This window comes from Ischnura elegans, chromosome 2 (assembly GCF_921293095.1).
Source record: "Ischnura elegans chromosome 2, ioIscEleg1.1, whole genome shotgun sequence".
Taxonomy (NCBI): Eukaryota; Metazoa; Arthropoda; class Insecta; order Odonata; family Coenagrionidae; genus Ischnura; species Ischnura elegans.
The window spans coordinates 50,073,233-50,093,186 of record NC_060247.1 but is presented as its reverse complement, the minus strand read 5'-3'; the positions used below and the strand labels follow the sequence as shown (position 1 = coordinate 50,093,186).

Below are 19,954 nucleotides of genomic sequence, written 5' to 3'. Positions count from 1 at the left end.
CACACCCATAAATAGAACACAAGGAAAAATAGCTGGCTTAACCTTTGCATACCTATAGGTACATACTATAGTGTGCCCATACAGGCATGAGAAAAGGCTCACCTCAGAGCCTGACATGCCTGACACACAAATACTATGTATAGGGTTGGAAATAAATCCAGAAGTTAAGTGAGACCACAGAGCATTTGAATCTAGTGACTTAACCCATTCCTGGCAGTGCCCAAGTAAGGAATTTGTTTTCTATGCTACAATTAACTGAGAATATTTTAAACCGCCCTCCATAGAGCTTTTTTTGGAGATGAGTTACCATGATATTTGGGACCCAAATCACTGGGGCGCCCAGCTCTTAGCAAGGCCACTAGACTCGTCCCTCTAACCCTTTCTTAGCATGAGACCAAGGGCACCATATTGCGTTAGCCATGTGTTTTTAAAACAAATATTGCTTTTGATGTACAAAATTTTACACTTACATAAGAATAACTATTATTTTTAAGCATTGTAGAATTTTAAATGGATTATTCCGTCCGTTATTACACAAGTCCGTTAATAGCATTTTATTTCAAAATTGCTTATTCACATAATAAACCAAACAATTCATTTGAAAATATATAAAATAGGAGTATGCAATAAAATGTTTCACTGAAAAAACCTTTGACGTATTGATAATAACGAAGTTAGTAAACACTAGCTACATACTAAGATTTTAACGCCAGAAGTCCGTTATGGATCACCACAAATCTTATCTTGAAATCATCCACATTCACAAATTGTAGATGCGTTCATCATTCTGCACATTTGTGTAATTATTTATTCATACCTCTCAACTTTTATTTCAGCTTGAGACTGAAAACAATGTGTACCCAATCAATGTTTAAAATCATTATAAGATATATTTTTTATGAGCCATCATTTATTGTTTCCTTAGTGTGCTGTAAATTTACTGAGTAGAGGAACCAAACATTTAAATCTTTAAAATTGAAAATCAAGCAATCTTTAAATTTCTTACGATAGCATCATAAGATGAGATTCACAATTTCTAAATATGTAAAATTAATTAAAATTTGCAGTTAAAAAGTGATTTTACAAATAATCTGCCCTACCAAACTGGATAACGAGCCATAGACAATGGAAATATAAATACCATTTCAATTAATATAACATTACTCTAATTACCTCTGTAACAGGAGGATAAGTTGGTACTAAAATTCCTATTACAGTTGGAAGGTATTCAGTCCAAAAGGCACATTCAGTCTGCCGATAATTCAGCATTATACTCGAATTAAAAGTAGTGTTCAAGTTGAGATACTTCAGAGAGCCAGGACGAGCAACATCAAAATGAATGCCCAATATTTGGGTAGATGTTGGGTTACTGCAAAGGAAAATAACATTTCAACAATTAAATTGGGAAAAAATATACATAATACAAAATTGCTAATACAAGTATGTAATTCTAGGTGCATGCTCTTAAATTTTTAAACAAATAAAGACAATTTTACAGGAATTTGAATTTTAAAACAAAATTCTATATCACATATGCCTACGCAGCAGTAAAACAGATAAGAAATATTTTGGATTAGCTCATCAAAATGCAAGAATCAAAGAAATAATCATGGTATCATTTAGAAATTGGCATGCAAGATACCTAAAATAGAATCAAAATTATCTCCCTCATCTTATTGATCCCAATGTTCAAAATGAAGCTCAGGAGATAAGGATGTTACCCTGGTATGCATTATCAATCACAGATTCGGAAGACGGAAGTCATACTTTTTGCTCTTTGCAACCCACATCAGACAAAGAGTTTATCAACAGAATGAAAGTACAAAAGAAGGAACTTTGTATCAAATTAGGCATACTCATCTTTAGTTTCTTCATGAAATTTTATGAAATACATAGTAAGTAAAAGACAAGAAAGTTGTCTAATATTTATCTTGTGTTATGTAGAGCAGAAAAATATACCTTGATGAAGAATTGAGAGTGTAAAATGGATAGAGGAAAAGGAATGAGGAAGTGCTCCAAACGGTATGAATGGGTATACCTATAGGTACCTTAGATGAAGATAAGTTAGGTGTGCATGATTCATAGAAAAAGATAAAGAAGGAAAGAGGAGAGAATTGTAACAAAAAAGGGAGTGAAGGTTTAAAATAACATTGCTTGAGATTTTAGTGGATTACAATAACAATCCTTACCCTTCACGAGCAAAATTACTGAATGCTTTCATGAAAAAATGACTCATGTTGCGATCATTATCAGTCCATAAATGCTTATCAATTCTTGATCTCTTAGGAAAGAACTCTGAAAGAAAAGAAAATACATATTTTAATACCAATTCCATACATACATACTTGCAAAAAAATTGAAAATAAAGGAAACCATTACTGAGAATATAAATTCCAAGAATCACCCAATCTAACCAAGTTTATTGCCGTATTCCAAGCAAGCCACTTACCAACATCCATGAATGGAGCACCAGTTAGTAAATGGTGTTCAATATTATGAGGTACTCTCCTCCAATGAGGAAGCCTCAGAGCCTCTATGGTGGTATTTAGCACATACAAATAAACTGGCACATTCTTTTCCACCAAGAGCTTTGCAACTTTGTCACTAGGAGCACGGAAGAAGAAATCTGAAAGCATCTGCAAAATAATTTATCACCTCAGTAAACTGAATTCCGCTAAATTGGGCAAATACAAAACAACAGACACATGACGACTTATGGAAGTAATTGGAGTACAAAAATATAGCATTTAAATCATTGAAGTGAGTACTCATTACATTGCTAAATTCAAAATGCTCATAGAAGGTACTTGAATATATACTTCATCTAAATATCAAGGTTATATGTACTTACATTTATGTACTGCTCTCTGATAAGAGTAATGTTTTGCGGATCAGGCCAGTGAGTGTACATATATTTGATTGCATTATATATCCCATCAGGGTTCAAAGTGTAATTATACCGCAATACAAATTCTTTAATTTTATTGTCGAAAAATGCTTCATTTATTTCAAATCTAGGTGCCAACGTCTCATTGTTATCTGAAAATATAAAATTTAAGAACATGGTTGAAAAATTGGCAAAAAAATTGCACATTTCCTAGTCAAAATTTTCCGAGGGGTTTCAGGGTATAGAAAAACCTCTATGCAATGAAATTGTTTGGGATCAGAAAAATCAATACTTCACTGTAGGGGGTTCCACTTTATGGAGGTGATATGCCGGTAGAGTCTTTGCAAGGGGATTCACGTACTCTATAATTCCAGTCAAGTAAATTTCTCAATCCTATTTTATTCACCATTAAATCTTTCATACAATGATGATGATAAAAAATTGCTATTGTTTATCATCAAATATTTCGGCTATCATCACATTATATTCACTCTACATACTTCTAATTGAAATGAATGCTTTCCTCACAGAGGTGGCGCATCTTTGTTGAATGGAAATTTAATGATTAGTGAGGTTCATTATGGGAGGTTTTCCAGTACATGCATTGTCCATTGCAGGACCTGGGACTGGGCCCATGACTTCAAAATATGGAGATTCCCTAAAATTTTGCTATATGATTTGCTACAGAGAGGCTTTACCATATATCCCCCTGCGGAACACACTCTGGACATGAATACCTGATAAATATTTACTGGAACTTCAAATTACCGACAAACACGGAAACTTCTACTTTTTTTAATTTCCAAAGATTCTCTGCATCCCAGAGCTTCATACACACGGGCCTCCATTAATAAATTTTGTTATGTTTTCATTTCTAAGATATTTATATATTCAATTTTATGTTGGCATATGATACTCACAAACCATATAAGAAGCCTCATCATGTGTAACTCCACTCATGTACGCCAAGTTGGGCCTAAATGCTCCTCTCCTAATCAGATTTTCTGGGGTATCCGTAATGAATTTCCAGTCATTCTCATACCACCCTTCATACCATCCGTCAAGGGGGAAAGTGAAGTTCACATCAAGAACAGGAGCCCATGGAAATGTTCCAACTTGTGGCTGAAAATTTTGAATAAGACATATTCAACATTTAATTAGCAACATCAATGCATTCAAAATACTCCCAATAATACTAAAATACGAGGGTTGTACCAAAAGTAAGGTTCCCAATGAGCTACAATGTTGAGCGAAGGTGCTAGGCTAAATCCCTTAACATTGCCGTGCACAGTGGTTCCCCTACTATCGAGTCCGCCAGTCCGCGATTCACTGTGTCGCTCATTATTGGCTTAACAATCGTCAACAATGAAAGTGATGATCCCCATTACCACCAAGTAAGAGGATCGAACCGTAATCCGATTTCTCCTTGCAATGAAGTTACCGCCATTGGAGATTCATCAGCAGCAAACTGAACTTTATGGTGACGAGTGCATGCCCGTTCAGCACGTCCGCAAATGTTGCAGAGCTTTTGCTGAGGGCCGCACGGAAGTTCACGATGAAGAACGAAGATGAAGACTGCCGGTTTTGGATTGTCCAGAAGATCAACAGTGAGCTGCTCAAAGATCGGAGGGTCACTGTCCGTGAATTTGTTGAACGCATTTCTGAAGCTTATCACGGCACAATTGAAAGAACTTTAACACAAACGTTGGGTTATCGCAAGATGTGTGCTTTCTGGGTTCCTCGGATGCTGACTGACGGACTCGTGGAGCAACGCCTTGACACTGCTCGCAAATTTCTTCCACAATTTTAAGGTGGGGGGCAACAAGGAGAAGTTGTTGGTCGCTATCGTCACCGGAGATGAAGCGTGGGTATTTCATTTTATCCACGAAACAAAACTCTTAGATGGCAAACGCTTCAAGAGCGACGATGAAGTCCGAGCAGATGTCACACACTTTCTCAACGGGTTGGCGGGAGACTTCTTCAACTTAGGGATAAAAAAGCTGGAGCACTGTTTTTAAAAGTGTGTCGAAAAAAATGGAGATTACGCTGAAAAATAGGCAAAAGTGTAAGCTTTTCAACGATGTAAAAATTAATATCAATAAAAAAAAGTTTTGTATTTGTAAAAAATATGGGAACCTTACTTTTGGTACAACCCTCGTAAAGGATAAAGATAGCATATAATAACAAGAGTATATCTATCCCAGTTACTCATTTTTTCACTACACCAATGCAACAAACAGAAGACCTACAACTTCCTCAACTCAAGAACAAGAAAAAATTCCCATCCCATTCAAATTTGCTTCAGTTAATGATGGTTTAGTTATATAATTTGTGGCATAATTGAAACATCTGGGTGCAAATTTCTCGCAAGTCAAATGATTTTTACTAAAAATTTCTTGTTTTTGCTGATACTAACACATTGATTCTGTTTGTACAAAGACTAAACTGACAAATTACAGCAAAATTATAAGGTTGGGGTTATAAACTTAAAAAAGCAAGAAAACAAGAGGCTTATTCCAAGCAATCTTGCTATGCATTTCTAAATTCAAAAAACTTCCCAGGTATGGCCTATAAATAATGAAAATACCAATGAAATGTTAATTAATTAATACTTGATTCCAGTGAAATTTTAATTTAATTACTTCAATAACTATATCAACTACATACATAATTTTCTCAGCAGGCTAAAACTAACATTTTCAAAACTACATTCAAATATGAATTTTAACTATGAGGAAGGGAGTTAAAAGCACTAAGATAGTAGACTTACCGCAAATTCAGTATTTCCTATTTCATAAAAATTTCTTCCTTGCCTCAAGCAATTTACTAGCTTCCAGGATGATTCTGTGGGACATCCAAGTAGTTGAGCAAAAACTATACTCGTATTTTGAGCTCGATACTTATCAACGATCAATGCCCAATCAGCAAGGGGTGACCCACTCTGAAATTAGAACATTAGGAACTGAGGATCATGACGCACTGAATACAATCACACTAATATGTATCTATAAAAAGCTATTCATTCAGATAATTTTAATCATTGCAAGAATTCTTGGTACATGCCTGATAAATTCTATCAGAAAAATGGATATGGTAGACAAGGTTTTGGGGGCAGAGACTTATACATATTCAAATATGCTCTCCTTAAATCTAAGCACATGTTTTAACACAATTAACTATTTTTAATTTGTTGCCAACATGAATAAATAATGTTGAATTAAAACTTTTGGGCTATGTCGCCGCATCAGATTTTGGGTGGCTCCAACGTTTCCCGACCGATGCTGGTCGCTTTCTCAAGGGAATCTCAGATTCAGATTCCCTTGAGAAAGCGACCAGCATCGGTCGGGAAACGTTGGGGCCACCCAAAATCTGACGCGGCGACATAGCCCAAAAGTTTTAATTCAACATGACGAGCACCCGCGAAAGTTTTAACGAAGAATTATGAATAAATAAATACTTAAAATAATTTTTAAATTAATTAAAACACATTCAGTACCTGAGCAATCACTCTGGCAATTAGATGATGAGATTTTGGAGCAACCATAAGCAGACCAGCCGATGCTGCTCCAGCTCCAGGACCAAAAAGAGTGATAAGGTTTTTGTCCCCATTGAAGAACTCGATGTTATCATACACCCAATTAAGAGCCATTGACTGATCTAATATACCATAATTGCCAGGAGAGTTTTCATCAGCCGTGCTTAGGAAACCTGAAAGAGAGCATATATGAAGCCCATGATGTAAAATATGAACTAATTTTCTTAAATACAAGTATGTAATAACAATGAAAAAAATAAGATACTCCATGATGGTAGGTCACACAGTATTTAGAGCATAACAAGGTTTGTGTACCCTTCATGGTGAGTAAGCAAAGGGCACTACCATTCCCTAATACTTCATAGTGTATAGAACTAGCATAAATGAATTGCATTAGCCAAGAAATTCCCAGCGTATGTGTAGGGGGAATTATTCTTATCTTACAATTCATAAAGTGCAGAGTTGGGTTAAGCTTAGGGATTAGATCGACACGCCACAAATGATTAGGGATAACTTCTTCACTCAAGTAACCACAAGGATCACCTTCCACTAATGATAATGAAGGAGTCACGCATCTATAAAGGGCTTGCTGTTACTATAGCATTACATAGCATTAAATTGTGTACCATAGCATCAGAAAATATATGTATTGAGGAATTTTAACTGAACAACACTGAAACTGTTTGAACCCCTCCACCACCCCAAAACCCTATAAATAACAACAATTTTTTTCTCTCTCTATTGGCCTTGGGGTTAGCTGTCACTTGAGTACCCAAGGTTTAGGGTACTCAGGGTTTAGGGTACCTATGGTGTAGGGTTTAACGTTTCCTGACTTTAGTTTAACATTATCAGAATTTTTGTATTCTTGTTTTTTCTGCAAGCAGCCAGTACTGTCACTGGGCGACAAAATTTAGACACTATAGATGACATTGGTGTGGCCTACTTCTTATGTCATTTTATTCACTGCATAGTAGAGATGGGTCGGTTCCAGTTCCCAGTTCTCGGTACTGCCAGTTGTATTGGCTATGGAGCCGGTATCGAGAACGGATCGAATAAAGTCGGTTCTTTGGAACCGGCTTGGTGCGGTGGCGAGGATTTGAATTTGGCATCCAAAGCCAAAATGGTTTGCATTGTATTCAAAGCCAAAATGTGAAAAAAAGATTAAAAAACGCATATATTACTTTCCGATTTCATTTTTTTTCTTTTGAGAGTTGCTCGCTAACACGCACATTTAAGGATTTGTCAGTTTGTCATTCTCGCCAACATCATAACATTTCGGTAGCCGCAGATGCTTTCAAATAAGCTGACTTTTAGCCTGCCGCCATCCACCGGTACCGCACTCTTTCAACTTACCAATTTACTATGTCAAACGAGTCGATTTGCACCGCTGACGGCACGGCACCCATTTCAATCCAGCCCCACAATGCAACGTCTTAGGCGTGAAATATATTCAATGCTACATTGAGGCCTATTTCAGACGATACGACTTTATCCCTGCCACTTTTCATGTGAAATTTAGGCGGCTTTCAGACGAGACGGCGCTCTGCAAAGCCGCGTGCTGTGCCGTGAACAGTGGCCGGCGGAAAATCGTTTCATCTTGGTGGTCTTACGATTGAATTACGTACACATACAGTAATTCTTTGAAAAACGAGCAAGATGCGTTCCGAGAGCTAGTTCGTAAGTTGATAAACCTATGCAAGACATCAAAAATTGGTTATCCTGCAGAATGCAACACTGCATTACAATGTTTGCGTTAACTCACGGCCGCCCAGTTTATCCATGGTGTCGCTGTACCGGCGTGTTAAGCAGTTTATTGTTAATGTTAGAAAAACTTTGACAGTGAAGCATCAGGATAAGCTGTCAATTAAAGCAACGCTTTAAGCTGCATCACAGAATGCAGAATGTATTTTGAACCGACACACAAGTTACAACAAATTAACGGATGATGTGACCAGAAGTTGGGGGAGTTTCACTATTGATCCTGCTGCTAAACTAACTATTTATGCAGCATGTAAACTGTACTTCCCAATACTTGTTTTCGAGAGGCAATAGAAATCGCGAAAGCATCCACTTTCAACAGGGACGACAGCTATTCGCTCTCAAACACATGGAAGAGACTCTTACCCACGGACCAATCAGAATGCACCTAGCCCAAACCAAGGCCTATATAAGACGGGCAAAAACCTGCATCCGATACTTCGTACCTGAAGACGCTAGCTGCAACGCCGGCGAAACTGTCGTCTTGAAGATGAATCGACGCGGAGGTCAACCCGGAAACCTTGCTACGCATGGTTTTTTCCTTTCCTGCCTCATAAAAGGGCCATGGTAGGTAGTTATCGATTGTGCTGCGTTCGACATATTTTTCGATTGTGCCAGGTACGATATATGTAATTTTCGACCTAATCGATTGAGATTAGCCTAAGTGCTGTGTTCCTGCGAGCTTCGTATCCTTTCGAACGCGCTTCGTAGCGGACATTCACATGCTACGTACGCGCTTCGTCGACAGGCCGGGAATGAATAATATCCATTACCGAAAAGTGACGGAGCGGCCTAGTATCCCCGTAGTCAATGGATACTACCTTCATACGAATTAGATACGGGGGTTCTGTGCCGTCTGGGTTATATTTAGTTTCAAAATGATAACAAACAAAATAGCAGAAAAAGGCCAGACACCTTCTTCATGCTTACCAAGTGACCAATAATCTTGTCCTTCATCCTTTGAAAATCTAGGTTTAGTACAATTTCTTAACTATGATCTATAATTTTTCTTTGACTATTACGTATATGATAAAGCATGTAGAACTTCCATGAGACTTTATATTAAGTACAACAAATATGATGGGAAATATCAAGAAAAACAATTACATACCAAGAGCACCCAGCCTGTAGTTTATAGTAACAACTACAACGTCATAAAAAGCTGCAAGCATGTGTCCAGGAAAAAGGTTAGAAGCACCATACAGGAATTCTCCTCCATGAATATACACCATCACTGGATACTGAATAGCAACACCAACAGACTTCTAAAATTATAAAGATAAGAAATTTAATAGTCTCACAAATCTCCAGTAACATTTAGATTTGAAAAAGTTTGAATCTACATCAGGGGGATGAAACACATGAATAGCTCTCTATGGCACTTAATCAAAATCCAATATGTATTTAAGTTCATCCGTACCTAGTTGAGCAGCAAAGTGGTTCAAATCTCACTAAACTCTTCGGAGGTACAGTCATAATTAGGCAGTAACAGTAAACTGCAATTTCTTTTACCTTATCATGAAATTATTGTGTGTTATCATGTACATGGTAAATAATCACTATGGTGATGTGTTAAAACTACCGCACAGCAATATTCAATTTTAGATATCACCCATGCATAGGAACATTTTAGAGCGTACCTCTTCCAATACAATGTTTTGAATGGCCTCTGACCTTTATGCCAGTTACAAAGAACAGTTTTTTATCACTGGCTTCAAGAATTGAGTCTACGCCTCCAAATGTACCCCTTCATATGAAGCCTATCAGTCCATTCCCAAAATATCTCTGACGGACCCATTGATGACTAATATAAAACATACATGAAACATTTAAACTGGAGACCTAAAGAAACTTAGATTTATCATGCATACAGGAGGGAAATAAAATAATAAAAAAGAGACCAACATTTGCAACTTTGCATTAATTGGATCACACCTTGAAGACGTGGCAAACATTTGGGATTCTGGGAAAAATGATTTGATTTTTGAAATAAATATATAAATGATAAGACAGAGGAAAATAAGGCAGTTAAGACAGTTGTTTATTACTGATACTGGCTCAGAGAAAGTGGTACATGGATTAGGTTGAGAAACTATATATGTACTTATTTGAGAATCGGAAGATACACAATAGGCTTCGATTAAAAGCAAAATTGAGAGAACACATTTTTCAGAGAGAGACTAAGATATCATTAAAATGATGCCCCCATCCCAATTAAAAAGCTGGTATTACACCTCCCCCACCAACCACAGAAATTAAAGATTGCAACGAGACTAATTGCTAAAAGAAATAAATGAAAGAATACTTACATGTGGAGTGAAGATATTAAGATACAAGCAGTCTTCATCAACTCTGGGAATACCCTTTGTTGCACCGGTATACCGTACTGGTTGAGGGCAAGCTGGTCCAAAATCAACAGCCTGTAAAAACCGCCAACCTCTATGGGCACGAGGAGGCTATAAAAAAGAAAGATTTTAAATTTAGTAGTGTTGACAGAATAACACATTAATATGAGTGACACCGAATATACATACTTCAAACGCCACAAAAACCACATATTGCTCCTTGCATGCAAAAATTCAAGAATCAACTTTTATGGCAAAGCGAAAACTAAGAAATCAATCTCTCAAACATACAGTTCAAAATTGCCACATTCATTTAAGCACTGATTACAAAACCATCTTAAACCTCGGTGAGGCTAAGAAGTATGTTTCCCGGCATTGAGTTTTTCTTCGCATACTTTAGAGGGATTACAAAAAATAACTACAACAAAGGCAGTGGTTTGACTGAAAGGATGAGTTCATAAAAAAAGAATCAAATTTTGAAAAAATACCAGTTAAAAAGGAGAATGTATACAGTAGGAAAAATTAATTCCATATTTCTGTCCAAGCATTTCATCAAAGAATAGATAAGAATACAAGCTGTAATGCACGTTGTTCAGATGAGCCAATGAGCATTGGCAACAGGTTGGAAAACATCACATAATTTTTTTTAAAAAGATAACGTGAAAAATGTTTCTTTGTCAAGGTTGCTCATCCCTAATTTGATGTAGAATGGTAAAATTTTTGTTAAAAGTGAGGGTTGTAAAAAACGGCCAACAGGTGACAAGAAAACATAAATCTGTTCTCCAAACTCACCCAAATCTGCCTAATCAAACTCATATAAAAGCCTTGCACATTATGTATGGTTATCAATCAAGGAGGGAGAAGCAATTAAATCAGTAAGAAGGAGTGCACTTTATATTATTCTGTCCCTCTTGGAATGGAGATTCCACAAAGAGACTATATTTCTGACTATGTAAGAGCTCACAGCTACAGGGAAAAATGGTCTTGTAACACTTCAAAGAACATAGATACAAAAAAGAGCTTTTGATGCTAAATTATGAAAATAGGGAATGGTTGTCTTTTTAAAAAATACTGAAAATCAGAATGGAACCCTACGACTAGGCCAGAATCTTGGGGTTAAAGGACCAGGGGTGCCGACTTACAAAAAATATTGGGGGGGCCCACACCGGGGTTCTTGCCCCGGAAAATATTATAAGTAGTGAGTTTTAAGTTTTTTAAGCATTTTAGAAGAGTCATGTGATCAAAATTAGAGCCCTGATAACTAGAATCTCGATATCTGGACACTCCGGGCAAAATCAGCAAGCCTGACACATTTTTTCCTCACACCCATAACGAATTTTTGCCCTCAAGCCCCATGGAGTCGGCGCCACTGTAAAGGACAGTATTTTTCCAGCTATATCCAGAGCCTTTAGTGAGGGGGTCAAAAGGTTCAAACCCAAGCTAAACTTTGTGTAACCCATTCTTAAAACTATTATTGTTTTAAGTGTCGAATCCATTGACAGCAAGCTTTCCCTTGCACTGAAATAAATATATCTGCAGATCCGGATAAATCAATTTAATTTCCCAAACACTAATTTTTGGAAGGTAATAATAAATTTGTTATGCCCTGGGGCGAGAAATATTGAGGGTCCTATAAAAAGGCGGGAAACGATCGTTGAAAGATCGACCCTTCCGTAGCGTTCGAGTATACCGCAACACCTGCCAGAGAAATTCGATTCAAGTTCCCCTTCCGCCCGAAACGAGTGCGGACCCGTGTTTTTAGCGTTTTACTCCCTAGTCACTTCCGCCCGCTAAGAAACACGTCGACATGGACACGACGGACTCAACGGCCCAGTGATTCTCACGCTAAACCTCGAAACACTAGAGAAAAAATTAAATCATGACCGTTGCACGGTTTTCGCGGCTTCCGTTAATGTAAAATTGATGGAAGGCTCAATAGCGTTAATGTCCGGCTTACAGTAAATGAATTCCTCGCGCTTTCTCCTAATAATTCGCAACGCAAGGAAAACAATACATACGCAAGGATTCAATTTTTAATTAATATTAGAAGCGATATGCATACTTATCGACGATTACCAGTGACGTTCACATACACGCTCAATAAACGATGGGTGTGCAGAGATTAACTCAATCCGTAAGATTATATGTCACCAGGAACTATCGGCCTCAATCAAAACTTAAAGAGAAAATTTTTATTTCTACATTACACACATTGTTCATTCAGTGGCGTGGCTAGGATTTTGAAACGAGGGGGGGAGGGTTTACCGGAGATTTCGGGGCCCTTCCGGGATGTATGGAAAACACCCTAGGCAAAATGGGGTCCTACCCCGGAAAATTTTGGGAGTTTTGATGTTGAAAACGTGATTTATAGGGCTCAAAAACAGTAATTTTGTACCACTATTTATTAAAAGTTACTTAATAAGGCCATCTTACTCGTTTTTGGCGCCTTATGGCTCAAGGGGGTTGTAACCCGGATAAAACCCCCGCGGCTACGCCACAGGGTTCATTAGCTACCTCCTTTGATGTACAGCGTCATTATCCAAAATTTTATCACTTCAAAACATAATTTAGCGTCACCTGAGACGGGAAAAAATTGAATGGTAAAATACAGCAGACCCTCCGATAATTCTTCACAAATGGTGATTATTCAGCGTCATTAGCTTTTCAATTATAATTTTTCCGTCAGAAATCAACAAATACCATCAAGAGGTAGAGCCTAATGCACCGAATTGATAAGGTCCAAACTTGAGTGATTCGCCGGTAAATGATTATTTTTTCCGAGTTTAGAATCCAGCATAAATTTCACGAAAAAAGCTCATTCACCAGCGCATTTGAACAATAGTTTGGTGTGCGGGCAGGATCGGATACAAAAAGTATAGGTTTGGGGCCTGGTGGTGGGGCCGTCAATCGAGTCCTGTTCTCATTATCCCCTCTCCCGCAGTGAATATTGCTCATTAAATAATATGTGTTACACAGTAATCATCACCATCATCATTGTTATTATAAATATTTTAAATGCATGGAATTCGAACATTAATTTTCTTAAATAATAATTTCGGAGAAAATATTGCCTGGTGAACAAATTGAATTGCCCAACAAAGGTTTTGAGAGGAGGGCCTCCCTCTCCTCTTGAAGGTACCAACGAACAGGAACCATATACAACAAAATACGAATTAATGATTCCCTGACTGTACTTCTGATTGAAAAATATTAGAAAAATTAAGATACACTAAACAGGGACGCAGCTAGGAATTAAAGCTAGGGGGGGGGGGGGGGGGTTTCAAGTGCAACTATCACTGGGGTGCCTGGGGTAGTATACCCTGCAGGGGAAGCGGTAGGTGCCGGGGCCCTACGCCAGAAAAATTTAAGATAAATGGTTCAAAATGTTGAGTTTTACGGCCTTCTGAGGGATATTTTGTTAATCCTCACACTATTCTAAAAGCAATATTAATCCAATTAAGTAAAATAGATTTAATTTAAAAATTTCTCTGAGCTCTGGGGGGGATTTTATCCCCCTTGCTGCGCCACTGACACTATAATCACATAGCATTTCTTCGGCACCAAGAAGTATTATTACAGCGCTTAACAGAATGAAGTAAACAGTTCCTGGTCTTCAATGCTAGTGGAGAAAATCGAGAGTACTTGACTGATCCTCGCTTAGCAAATTACGTAACTTATAACCACTGTGACTTTGTCGCTATCAATTGCGAGAAGTTATTTCAAGAGAATATCGTAGGTAAGTCTACCATCTACAATCGCAGAAGGGATGCAAGCCATAGAATTCTTTCTAAGGTTTCCGCCAAAAATAGTCTATGCGAAATTGTTGAACGATCTTTCAGATAGCAAACAACGAATTGAAAGCTCAAGTAAATATGATCCTGAACGATTGAATGACTGTAAAAAGTACCCCAAACAGACTGGCTTGAAATAAACCGGATAAGAAAAATTAGACATACACTATCCAGACCTTCGTGACTCACAGCTTTTACGGCTACATTTAGTTCAGAAAATATGACGCGGTATTACGATTTTGTAAGATAGAAAGTAAAGAAGAGTTACCCTACAATTTCTATAGTGTCCCCATAATTTAGCCGTACAGGAATAAGAGTACAGCAGTAAAACTACACATGAGGTAAAAGCATATGAAACCAAAACACCTGTCCATTGTCCAACATACCGAGGTTACGAGGATGGAACTTAGGGATGCGACATTCAGATTTTATAGGGTCGAATGGATGATGACTATTTACCGAAACCTTTACCTATGGACGATTTACCTAAAAAATTCCAGGCGATTACACCTAAACGGAAACATTAGTAACGGGAAGCGGGTAATATAAGGGCTCATCTTTAACCAAGTCGATCAAAAATGATATGTCTCGGTCAGCAGAATGTTTGCACAATTCTATGACGACCGGATTCAACATAGACAGGGATTATAGCACCAAAAAAAGGCGAAGGCTTCCCTAAACCAAAAAAAATCATGAGGAAAAGATAACTTTCCGGCATTGCCACTCCAACTGTAAAAATACGATTGGACAAAAATCAAGGAATTGCAGTAAAAACAAGAAAACTATCAATAAACGATTTAAACTAAAGTAAACGATTTTGCCGGCCTCGGTGGCGGCGGGGTAAAGTCCTCGCCTGCCAAACAGGATATCACGGGTTCGAGTTCCGCCTGGGTAAGTAACCCTTATCATGTAACTTAAACTGTTAACATATTAATATCCCCGATTTAAAAGGCCGTAGGAGCTTTTTTCGGTGGTATGGAAATAAATAAATACAACTTTCCCGGCGAATAGAATGGATAAACTTTTCTAGGGGTTTCCGCACGGGTAAGTAATTGGCGCTCTTAGATTTTTCTTACCCGCGCGGAAACCCGAGAAAAGTTTATTCTATCAATAAACGATGTTTAAATACAGAAAATACCCATTGAAGGTTGATGACGATGGATCCAAACGGACATCGTGGTCACATACTAGACATTGGGATTTACCTCCCTGTAACTGAATATTGACCAACCCAGCGATAAATTTTCTGCACCAACATCATGTATTCTAAACATTATTTTAGGGTATCGTTACCATGACCTATAAATAAATCCGTCCTAGGAAGACAGTGTGAAAAAGCGAATCCGAAAAAATCTACCAGCGAGAGGAAGAAAAAAAAGAGGCGTTATCTTCGTATCACACTTCAGTCTACGGAAGATAGAAGGTGGAGAAGATAAGCTTATCCTATTAAATGAGGCCATATCACTGGATTCAAAGCGTGATTTCTTCCGCGGCCGCTTCATCGTTCGTGACGTAGATGTGTGACTCATTGGAAGGTATAGATTGACGTTGGCAGATGAACGACACCCAAGGAAGTCATTAAAAAGATAAAACTGTCGGAAAACTCGAAGATAAAACGTGCTCATCGAAGGAATTTGTCCGAAAAGCATGAAGCAAACCAACAAGCAAAGTAGAGCAGCTCATAATTAAGACTCACATCTAATCATCTTGCTATTTTTCTTTCGAATACCTAAATAAAGAGTTTTCACGCATTGGAAACACTAAACAATCACAGCGAATTCGGATTCTAAGGTCACAATCAGTGGCAAACAAAAAAGGAACGAACCTATAGTCGGACTGAAGTTGCCGAAAAGACAGCCAGAAAATTTGAGGCCCAAAATATCTCAGACAGAAAGGTAATTACGGGGAAGAGGAGTATTACTCTAGATAAAATGGTCTCATGTCCACCAAGGGGTCAACATTTGGTTAGCGATTTTGGCCATTTTCTATTATTATTTAAAAAATATAGTAGTTAACCACTTTAATCTGAATGATTCCATTCCTGGACCCTACTTATGTCCGCCCTTGACCTACTCTTACACCACCCTCCCACCTATGATAAGTTCTTGCTACAATGCGTGATGGCAGGACACTAAAATGCATTTGGCGATTTAAATACCTACTCTACTTGAGTATCCTCGTCGATTGACATGAATGGTGGCGGATTCGTTAATCTACATAACGCAACTTGCCATGAGAAATTGGCACAGGAATTTACAGTAATTTGACATGGGAATTAAAGAACCGGTATTGCGTAGTGGTCTGAGCAGTGGCCCGGAACGCCAAAGGTATGTGTTTCGATTTCCGGTACAGAGGAATTCGTCCCATGGCAATTATATGGAGTAACGAAACTAATTGAGAAAGTAATAATTAGGCGCTAAGTACCTAACTTATTCAGCAACACCATCAGCATTTGGTAATCTAAATTGTAGGACTAAGCAAACCCAACGCAAGTAAAGAAAAAAAAAAACAAAACGCCACCGATAGTCGACCCAACCAAGTGGCTGGGTAGGATTAAGTTCATTATTTCGGGCGACTCCCTCATTTTCGGAGCAACGTCTCTCGAAGACTTGAAGTTTATGAAGGATTCCCCTCGGAAGTTAAACATCGTATTAACGTAGCGCAAGAGGGATTTATACTTCTACAGATGAATCAACCATTGCGTGGGAGTAACACTAAATCATAAACTTTTTATACTGTCTCAGCACGTGTGGATTGGGGAGGGAGGGCGGTCACTCCTCCCTTTGTATCGCCACTCCTCGAGGGCGAACTCACAGAATCACGAATATTTCGAAAGAGGATCTTCAAATCGGCCTCTGACTGTGTTGTCACCCACCGCGCATTTAAATGGGTTTTCAGAAGTCGCCACTCGCATCGCTGACGGACAAACTGATTCGAGTTTCCCGGGGAAATAAGGTAAAATTAGCGGTGCCAACGAAAATCTACATTCAGAATGATTTAATTTATCAAATTCATAACACTTCAATGCCATTCCTCGCAATTACAAACATTATATTGCAAAATATTGGGAAAAAAGTGGACCCCATTGCACTCATGGCCGCGCCGCACAGTGGTCCCAAATCGAAAAAAGCTGGCCAAAATTAATAACGTCGTAATTTTACCTAAAATAGCGACAAAAGTGGATGTCCTTGACTGATTTCGATCGTCTAAATCTGATTTTGGCATTATTTTTACGATATCTCTTCATTTTTAGCATTTTTTGAGCTGTTATTATTTAAACAATTTTTAGAAAATCTCGATATAGATGTCATTGCGATTGGCGATAACTTGGTGTTGATGGAGAGCTTAAAATAGTATAATTTTAAGGCAAAAGATGTACAAATTGTAGTTAAAACCCATTATAGAATTTACGACATAAAATTGGTGAGATTCGAACCCGCGACCATCAGCATAGTCGGTGAGATAACAAAATCGGAAAAAATACTCACACTCACTCATTTTTGGCTTCCATGTATTTGATAAGTCACATTAGATGAAATAAAATGACTGTTATTAAGAAAATTGAGGAAAATAATGTTCTAATTGCAATAAAATCGCTTTCATGTATCACAAAAAACGAATTTTAAAAGAATAGTCGTCCGATGCCACCCCATCGGACTCATTGTCGCTTTGCATATCACTTAAAACTAGCCAATTTTCACCTCACCTGATAGGCTGACTTCGTTTTTTGTAACTCCTGATGTAATTAAAATGTATGATTCAGTTATTTAAAGGAGCCTTCGAAAGATGTCTTCATAATTTAACATTATTGAGGATTTTCTTGTACGTTGAACTCGGAATTTCCTCATGTCTATGTTCCTGGCCTCCAATGCTTCCTCAGTTAAAAATTCAATTGTAGGATAGGATTCTTTGGAAATTGCTGTTCCATGTATCAGCACTTTATGTACCATGAGCAGCATATAAAACCAACCATAATCGATGTACAGCTCAGCTATTTCAATGCAATACTGGCTGAAGGCTTCATTATTTATCTCATAGCAGCAGGATAGAGATTTTAATATCACTGTAAGTCTATGGACAAGTCTTTTATAGATACCTGTCGTGAAAATTGCAAATCACATTAATAATTACATTTCATGCACATAAAGCATTTGTTCGTAGATTTTTCAAAATTATGGAAACGGGTCCAATATTTATTACTTATTGATTATAATTTTATATTTACACGTAATTTCATCTTGTCTGAAATGAAATCCTGAATTAAAACTCCACTTTTAAAAATATGATGATTGAGATTAATGAGTGATTATTTTTATACACTGCATATATTCGCCGACTGTGCATACACGGTAATCATTTGCACTCACTAGATGCGAGAGGGAGATTGATATACTTCTGGAGGGAATTTCATTTCCATCTGCAACCAGCTTTTGAACGTCTCTTCGAATTGCTCATCTGTCCTCGACCTTTGATTCCACTTTCTTAGGTATTTCGAGAAAACATTCTTCGCGCAAAACGAGTCAGAATATTTTTTGCATGCTTGATTTCATTCAGTCGAAATCTAGTTTTCAAATATTCCACGACATATTCCTTCTTCGTCGCTTATGAATATTCTTTTCTCTCTGTATTTTTATTGTACACCGCAAGGTACGAATAAATTTTCGGCACCCATAATTCAAATTTAACAGGTGTATTTACGGCTGAAACGATGAATGTGATTTCTAAAAGTTGTCTATATTTAACCAATAATAAACCGGAAATTATGATTTGGAATTGAATAAAAGATATAAAGCTTATATAGACTTGCCTCTGAGTTTCCGGCGTATCCTGAAATTTGAATGCCAAATATTGGCAAACCAAGTGCTTTAATTATCTGGACAGGAGAAGTTTCTCGAGTTAGCCGTGTTAACACAGTTCGGAGCACAGCACTTGTTCACATAGAAAATCATTAAGTAAAACTGAGTGGGAAATGTTCACCACATCCATGCAATGGCTATGGCGAGGGAGGCCGTCATCCTCATTCCATTATTATTAAAAAATGCACGAGCAAGATTCACGCTCCATTGGTGGGTTTAGACGAATTTTTCCGTCCGAATTCAATCCTATCTACGTCTATGGGCTGTTGAAATGATTCTGTGAATAATTCTTGGCATTAGGGAGCATTTATTTCTCTTAGCGCCAATACCTTATTTCGGAATAACGTGCTGACAACGCTGTACAGCATGCAAGGGATCTCTTCTCTATAAAAATATGAGGAAAGTTTTGCAGAGAAAAGCATCTTGTGGTTACTGTAAGGTTCTCGCATGAGGACTTGAGTTGTCACTTTTGATCACTCATAATGTTTCTCATTAAGAGCATGAAAACCGGCCCTCATTGGTTTCATGAATATTTGAAGGTGAGTGCACAAACAAGAAGTGTGCATACGATAGGCGTGAAGCACTTGATGTATGTAATCGTACAGGATGTAGAATTATGCTATGTATACACCATGCAAGTTTGACCACCGATACAGGAGTATTTGAGCGATAATGCCACTGTTTCCCGCCGGCCGCCGGCCAGCCGCCCTCAGCGGAGCGGTGCACCGCTTAACTTAAAACCCTCTAGATGTCGGATAGGCAAGTTTAGGCAAGATTTTTTT

General features: G+C 37.8%; 1 protein-coding gene across 2 annotated transcripts in view; it reads right to left on the bottom strand.

The window, feature by feature from the left end:
- Window positions 1-19,954, bottom strand: part of LOC124153718 (cholinesterase) — a 47,387-nt gene that overhangs the window by 5,301 nt on the left and 22,132 nt on the right. For both annotated transcript variants that reach the window (XM_046527050.1, XM_046527049.1), the window contains exons 3-11: window positions 10,490-10,636; window positions 9,292-9,445; window positions 6,384-6,595; window positions 5,658-5,828; window positions 3,808-4,009; window positions 2,852-3,039; window positions 2,450-2,636; window positions 2,190-2,295; window positions 1,174-1,369 (exon numbers count right to left, since the gene is read on the bottom strand). In XM_046527050.1, the coding sequence (XP_046383006.1) occupies window positions 1,174-1,369; window positions 2,190-2,295; window positions 2,450-2,636; window positions 2,852-3,039; window positions 3,808-4,009; window positions 5,658-5,828; window positions 6,384-6,595; window positions 9,292-9,445; window positions 10,490-10,636 (1,563 nt within the window). The remainder of the gene's footprint in view (window positions 1-1,173; window positions 1,370-2,189; window positions 2,296-2,449; window positions 2,637-2,851; window positions 3,040-3,807; window positions 4,010-5,657; window positions 5,829-6,383; window positions 6,596-9,291; window positions 9,446-10,489; window positions 10,637-19,954) is intronic.